Genomic DNA, 8228 nt, shown 5'->3' with positions numbered 1-8228 from the left:
ATAGATTTCTTTTTGAAAAAAATATTTATCCTCGTTTAATCGGGATTCCGTGGAACTCCCATTCTACTTGTTTGGGACATTTATGAATTAATGGTTTAAAGTTATTTTTGTTTTGTATCTGTGATGAGGATAATCATCATCTCCGCGGCCATAATTATTTTCAAAAGTATGACTGCATAGTCATTTCCCAAAAGAGGTGCAATAAAAATAGAATATATGTCAAAACCATCACCTGTCAAACTTATCGCGAGTGACTCTGCTGCTGTCAACATTCCAGCACTATGACGGTGCCATGTAAAGAATCGAGTCTGGGCCAGGCAAACCAGTGGATGACAGCATGAGCAACGATCTGGCCACGTCATCTGCCAGTCCACAATGTCCTTCCAATCCTCATGTTCTGAAAACAAGGATGGGGTACGAATTCTATAATACGACTGCAGTTATTGATAATTGAAACAATTAATATAATTATACCATTTTATACTTTTACGGTTAAATTCTAGACAATATATACATACATACTCGTACACGTAAAAATCACGAATTGATTGAATGAATGTTGCTTTGCCCCACAACAATATTCGCAGGTTATAAAAGGAATAATTATTTATTTGTTTATCAAACAATCATTGATTAAGAAACGACACTGCCCTCAGTGTGTTCGACAACATATTCAGCCACGTCAGACATTTTAACCAACCAATCCCCCTAAACACGACTCGAAACAACCGAGGTGCTGGAGGCGACCGTTCTCGCCGTACCCCCAAGGCGTGCGTAAATCACAACTTGGATGCCCTCACAGACATGTGCAGAATTTACTTCCGGGTTGGGTAAGGATATGTTACAAGATAAGACTCTCTGGCTTTCTGTTACCACGTGACCGCGAGGTCAGCCATCAATCACCATGAAAGAGGAACACATCATGTGATCAGAAATGTTATCACCGTTGACACATTAAATGTTAACGGGCCTAACTACATGCGGTAGCAAGGTGGTTATCTTGACGCGTGTCTTTTACCTGTTCGGCACAGTATATGGACTGATAGTGTGTACTGATTGATAACGGTAGGTGACATACGGCTCATAATATGTACACAATACATGGGGGGACATGATTATGTGGGGGATCAAACTGTTTATCGTATTTATGAAATATTAATCATATGCTTCATGTTACGAATCGATATTCAACGGATATTCACATAATTTCCATTCAGATTAATAACTGTGATTTACATGCAAAGGCATAAATATTAATCAAATCTTGTTTCCGCTGGAAAACAATCTGTTATCTATTACCTGACGTTAAATTTACATTACCATGTCACAAGCATTGTATTTTCCTCTTTTAAAATGGAACGTGTATATCCCAACTGTTAACATTTTTAGAAATGACAATTAATTGATTTGAGGGTCGTTTACCCACAAGGAATACAAATAACACTAATGAATGCTTAAAATGTTAAATAGCAACTTTGAATGAAAACAGACGCCTAGAAGTAACGCCCAGATTTCAAAATAATCGATACATGTCGTTAAACGTAACGTGAATATTACTTCTCATATAGCAACGTCTGGCCAAGACTATGAACCTACATTAGGACGAACAAATAGCTTCCGGGTTGAGTGTTATACGGGTCCCAGAGGAAATACCCGCTTTACACCCCTAACCTTGTCAGTTACAGTCTGACGCTGAGTCGAGCCGGGTGGATAGTTATAGTCTACGCGATATGGATAGTATGGATTATGTAAGTCAGTTTAAGTATATTTCATTTCTAAACGATCACGGCTTTCATATCCTTTGTCGTGGTTTTGATTTGGGCTTTATTCTATCTGCAGGTGTGTCCCAGACGCAAATACGTTTCCTGTGTCTGTTTCTTTGTTTCTGCTTAAAAGAATGTTTTGAGTTATTGGTTAAAATGGCAAACTGGTGGCTGACTTTCAATGGTCGGCAAATTTGGGTTTCCATATCATGTAATCAGTTTAGCTGGATGTTGTACTTTGACATAGTGTGGATATTGTCATTGTTACATGCTATAATGATAGTATCAATATTGGTTTAATATTTATTTTCATACTGTCATAATATTTGATATAAGTCATTACTATCGGTTCAATATTTAACTACAAGATGAAGTGATATAATGTATGACATAATCTTATAAAAAATTGCTTTAATATTTTACATCTAATCATAAATTATTATTATTATTATTTTGTTGGTATTGTGTATCAGTTTCAGCAACAATATATCAATTATGAGCTACTGTAAAAGCCTTATAGCACTCGAGCATTTCAAATAATAATGCATAGGAATGTGTCAGATTTTTAAGTTTAAAAAAGGCGCATAATAGGTCGTAGCTCTCATTCTAGATCACAACAACAACGAAAACCGGGCGTTTATATTTCAACTCACACAATGTATGCAATCTACGCGATACATCCGAAACCAAAATACGTAAAGGATATCTCGGTGGCTGAACACATAGAGATAACTTTTACACTAGCCGAGCAATCAGACTGGAAAGACAAGAAAGAAGGTCGACGACACACGAAGAACGTGCTTGTTTGTCCCGCTATAAAGCGAAGTCGTGGCGTCATTCGGTCACATACGACCGTATATCACGTTACTCAATGACAAGACAACCGTCGAGTGTCGTTTTAAGAACACGCACATCTTATCACACGCACACATATATATATATCATCAATAAAAACATATACTGGCTAACAACCAGTTATCGCCAACACCCCGTTATAGCGCACATTTGACTTGTTCTACGTTTGCTGGTTTTTGAACAGAAGGGAGAAATATTTATCTGAAAATGATGAACAAAATTACCTCTTGTTTGGAAGTATTAAAACTACACCAGATAAGTACTTTGATATACAAAACTTTTAGAAAATACACACGCGGTGTCATGTTGTTTGTTTGTTTGTTTGCTGCTTAGCGCCGCACTCAGCAATATTCCAGCTATATTCGGCTGTCTGTAAATAATCGAGTCTGGATCAGACAATCCAGTGATTGATATCATGAGCATCGATCCACGTAATTGGGATCGATGACATGCATCAACACAGTCAGCGATTCCGTTAGTCGCCCTTTACGACAAGCATAGTCGTCTATTTTTGGCAAGAATGGGTTGCTGAAGACCTATTCTACCCCGGATCTTCACGGGTCGCGGTGTCATGTGACTAGTTCACGTAAACACAAATTTCAAACGTGGATACAAGTATGTACATATAAACTAATGTCCAAAAGAAACGATACCACGTGTTTGAAAGGACATTACAAAAAAACTAAACGATACAGACATTTCAAATTGGTATATGACTTGTGAGTAATGTTTTCACAGTATGTGTACAAAAATTCATTGTAATCAATCCTTTACAATCATGAGGACAGAGGTATAAAGACGCGGGGGGTCCAAAATGTAAATTTCATTTGAACACAGTTGATGAGTCAAGTGTGGAAAATGTCACAACACACGTCTCAAAGTCACGTTAGTACCGGGTATGTCCACCGTGAGCGTCAATACACGCTAGTACACGTCTACGGGCTGATGACGTCAGACGTCTGATGACGTTGGGGGGGGTGGGGGGGGGGGATGCGTTGCCATTCATGGAGGAGGCATTGTTCCAATTCCTGGAGGTTAACTGGAGGCACAGGGCGATTCCTGACTTTGCGGCCGAGAATGTCCCATATGTGTTCGATTGGGTTCATGTCCGGTGAACATGCCGGCCATGGTAAAACGTGAATGTTGGCGTTTGCTAGGAAGTTCTGGGTCAGCCTTGCCGTGTGAGGCCTCGCATTATCGTGATGGAAAATGATACCATTAGGCTGTTGTTGGATGAATGGCACCACAACTGGTTGTAAGATGTCATCACGTTAACGCTGCGCATTCAGGTTTCCTCGAATAACGAGGAGTCTCGTTTTGACGTCACCGCAGATTCCACCCCAAACCATTAAACCTCCGCCTCCATATGGCCTGACTTGATGGATGCAGTTCGGTGCCAAACGTTCACCTACTCTTCGGTACACACGCTGCCGGCCGTCGTTCCTGAAGATGCAAAATCTGCTTCCGTCAGAAAACATGACACGTGCCAAGTTCCACCGTTGCCACTGTCGAAGTCGCCTTGCCCATATCCGTCTGTTGAGTCGGTGTTGAGGTGTCAGGAACGCTCCGCGGTAGGGGTGACGTGCTCGGATACCATGTGCCCGCAGTCTCCTGTACACGGTTTGTCGACTTATCACGTGTCCCAGTGCCGTCCGTGCCGTTAACGACGCCGTTACGAAGCGGTTCCGAAGGTGAAGTACCCGGATGTGGCGGTCTTCAATAGGCGTGGTCACCCGTGGTCTCCCGGTTCTCGGCCTGTCTGCTGTCCGACCTGTTTGACGCAACCGCTGCATTAACCTGGTGACGGTTATGCGCGCATCCTAACCTTCTGGCGACGTCGCGGTGCGTAGCTCCCTGTTGGAGCATTCCTACGGCTCTCTCTCTCTCAATCGCTGTCAAACGTGGCATTTCTTTTGTGTGCTTTTTGTTGCTGTGATCCCAACGTGTCGGGTCAGCAGTTTTATACAGAAGATATGCACGTTCATTTCGTGTTACGGGACGGAACGTCATTTGGGCAAATTGCACGCTTTTTTCTCAATTGATCAAATGTTCCCGGTTTTATCGACCGAATACGTTTGGTTTGGAACGTAGGATACGCAAAAGTACCTTTTCAGACGAAAATTAACTCTTCATAATAAAATATTTAGAAAAATGTGTGGTATCGTTTCTTCTGGACATTAGTTTAGTTCAGGCATTAATTACAATCTGAAAATACAATTTTACAACCTAATGTAGCACTTTTTCAAACATGAATATTATAACCTGATTACTAGTATATCGCGAAATCTGTAGTAAATTGGTTTGTTTTTTGTTTGTTTGTTGTTAAACACCGCACTCAGCAATATTCAAGCTATATGACGGCGATCTGTTAATAATCGAGACAATTCTGTGATTGATATCATAAGCATCGGTCCATGCAATTTCGAGAACATCAGCATAATAGGAGCACACGCTTGTTTTCTTCTCAGGCAATTTGTATAAAATGACATGCATCAACCAAGTCAGCGAGCCTGTGAACCCGATCCCGTTAGTCGCCTCTTACGACAAGCAAGGGTTGCTAAAGACTTGTACCCACCCTGATCTTCAAGGGTCCTGTAGTATATAGTGTTATTTATAAGCATGTGCAGATCGAATGTGGGGAATTTTTATTTATGCCCATTTGCAAACGGCACTTTATATTAAAAAAACATTCATTATAAGATATAGGATTGTAATAACAGAGGTTATATAAAATGTAAATTGCTAACTGAAGAAGTGCACGTGTACGAAAGCCTATTGGAGTCAAAATTGAAATATGGAAAAGACACGAAAAGAAATTATTTGCGTAATAACGAATTTGTTTCTGTTATAACGAATTTTTTTCCGTAATAACGAATCTTTTTTCCGTTATAACGAATTTCTTTCCGTGTCTTTTCCATATTTCAATTTTGACCCCAATAGGCTTTCGTACACGTGTTCACGTAAGACGATGACGTTAACTGGTACAGTAGGTCGACGGGAACGTTCTATTTCCACTGTCTATATTCCCACTCTTCGCGGTATAACTGAAATCGCCTCGAACTTTGTACACTGACTGAACTAATCGCATTTGCTCATAGTTTCACAAACGTCAAAGTAAATGTCACCGTAAACATTACTTTCCGAACATTTCAGAAATAAGACGGGAAAATGGCGATAACTATTCGGTGGCCTGTGTATAATATAGTTGTGATAAATGTCGCAGTTGAGCGAACACCGCCCAGGTCTTTAAAGGGAGACTGATGTAAGGTCCAGTCTCCATTTCAGTCTAGGTCTATACGCTGTAATGTACACTCTTAAAGTCGGTCTACTAATCCCGCTGAACCATTATTTCCATCAATCGTAGTGATTCTGCTTATCACACAGTTTACTTGATTTCATTCACTGTTTGTGTATGAACTAGCGATGTGGTATCTGCCTACGGGCTATTGACATGCTGGAAACTGCAGAAAAGTCAGCGTTCAGTGGCCAATACGTTCAATATTCCGCAGTCTGTGATTAGCAGACTATCTAACAGGTACCAATAAACCCAAAATGTTGACGATAGACCGTGTTCAATGCATTAATTATTACAAACATGTATGACCAGAAAACAATTTTGGCTTGTGTGAAAAAGCTTAAAAGTCCGTCTGTCTGTAAGCATGTCTGTAAATTGTGTCATGCATGACATGAAACATTGTCACTGTGTAATTAAGGTCATCATTGATTGTTAGATTGATCTACAAATTTAGGTTATCTCGAATGACCGGTGGTGTGAACAATTCTCTTTTTCTCGAAATCGATTGAAATCTACAATATTGTGAATTAATCTTTTAAACAAATACTTATTTATACTTCCACATGTTATATGTTTTTAAACAGTATGCGCTCCTTTTGGTCATACAGTGAGTATTGTCCCTCTACTGATTTTCGTTTACGTTGGGAGTGCATGAAAATAGCTAACATAATTTCTCATGTAAGGTATCAGTGTAGGTTTACCTCGTGTCTCGTCCCGTGAAGATCCGGGGTAGAATAGGTCTTCAGCAACCCATGCTTGCCCTAAAAGGCGACTATGCGTGTCGTAAGAGGCGACTAACGGGATCGGGTGGTCAGTTTCGCTGACTTGATTGATGCATGTCATCGATATCAATTGCGTGGATCGATGCTAATGTTGTCAATCACTGGATTATCTGGTCCAGACTCGATTATTCACAGACCGCCGTCATATAGCTGGAATATTGTTGAGTGCGGCGTTAAACAACAAACAAACAAACAAACAAACAAACAAACCATGTGTCTCTTTCTTTGTATTTTTTAGTTTATAAGGACACATGTAACTTAAGTTTAAGGCAATAAGTTTGAACCACGTGAATTCATATTTATACAAATATTTCCATCTTTTATAAATATCGCCTAAAGCTGTAGCCAGTAACGCACATTTATCATAGTTGTCGATTCACAACTGCACCATGTTGATGTCATATACACGTTACAGTCAATGTGTAAAATTACTGAAATCTTCACTCAGGCAATTTACAAAATGCCATAATATTTCAGCCCTTTTACAATTATATTTTGCATTTATTATATTATGTTAACGAATTCCAAACATTGTCATGCTCTCCTTTCTCGGCTCACAACAAGTAGCACTTTCTTTCTCTATGAAATTTATGACATTATAGGAACATAGGGTACAAGTCAAAATAGGGAATTGAATCGGATATCAATTTTGTCACTGATGCGTCCATTTTGCAAATGTCCTCCTCTTGTTTAAGTCCTTGAATGTTGTAACCTTGATCCAACAATTTCTGAGCAAGAGTCGTATGACGCTCTTAGAAATCTTGATTGAAAGAGCATGCTCGATTGTATTTCAAACGTTGTGAAATGTAGACACCAAAGGCTGGAGCTGCTGGAATATTGCTCGACATGAAGGGGAAGTTGACGTGTGGAAAGTCATGCCTCTTGTCATTCAGCCACGTGGGGAGTGTTTTGTCACTCTGAATCTTGATGCACAGATCTAAATATGAAACAGATGAGGCGGTCTCACTGGTCTCCTTTATTGCTTGTTCAGGTGGTTAAATAAGTGGAAGGGAATTGGCTGTTTGATGGTTAGTGAACAAACCAAATACAAATGATGGGAACCGATTAAATCAGTGCTATTTAGTCCCGTTAATCCGACAATCTCGCACTCCGACTCCGACACACCTAATTTGCAACAAATTACCGAAATCACTCATTAATCAGTCTCGTTAATCTGACACAGTGATCAGCGTACTCCGTGGTCATCTGCCCGCGAGTACACAGCCCGTGTTTTGATGCGAGACGATTCGGCTGGTATCTGCATATTACAACGGCTGCAGAGATAAACTTGCTTAACAATCAACAATTACTGCTTTAAATAAAGGAAACAGGATAATTCACATGCTTAGATTACCTCAATCTTATTATAATCAGATACAAGTTCTCGCTATCGACGAGGACGTCCCATTACAAATCACGTCAGAACAAACTTTCGCGAACTATGACCTACCAATGAAGTGACCAACAGGAAGTCGACTTAGAAAGCAGCTTTCTTAAGCTTTGGGTACCAGTTTCGACTTTCATTCCAGACTA

General features: G+C 40.0%; 1 protein-coding gene across 1 annotated transcript in view; it reads left to right on the top strand.

Moving 5' to 3' along the window:
• Nucleotides 1–1719: 1719 nt before the first annotated feature.
• LOC139448558 (uncharacterized) overlaps nucleotides 1720–8228 on the top strand; it is a 41217-nt gene continuing 34708 nt past the window's right edge. Inside the window, exon 1 of the mRNA XM_071230130.1 lies at nucleotides 1720–1748. Coding sequence (XP_071086231.1) covers nucleotides 1731–1748 — 18 coding nt within the window. The 5' untranslated portion in view covers nucleotides 1720–1730. The remainder of the gene's footprint in view (nucleotides 1749–8228) is intronic.

This window comes from Haliotis cracherodii, unplaced genomic scaffold (genome assembly GCF_022045235.1).
Source record: "Haliotis cracherodii isolate W230 unplaced genomic scaffold, xgHalCrac1.p SCAF_10, whole genome shotgun sequence".
Lineage (NCBI taxonomy): Eukaryota > Metazoa > Mollusca > Gastropoda > Lepetellida > Haliotidae > Haliotis > Haliotis cracherodii.
This window is presented reverse-complemented; position numbering and strand designations above follow the sequence as displayed.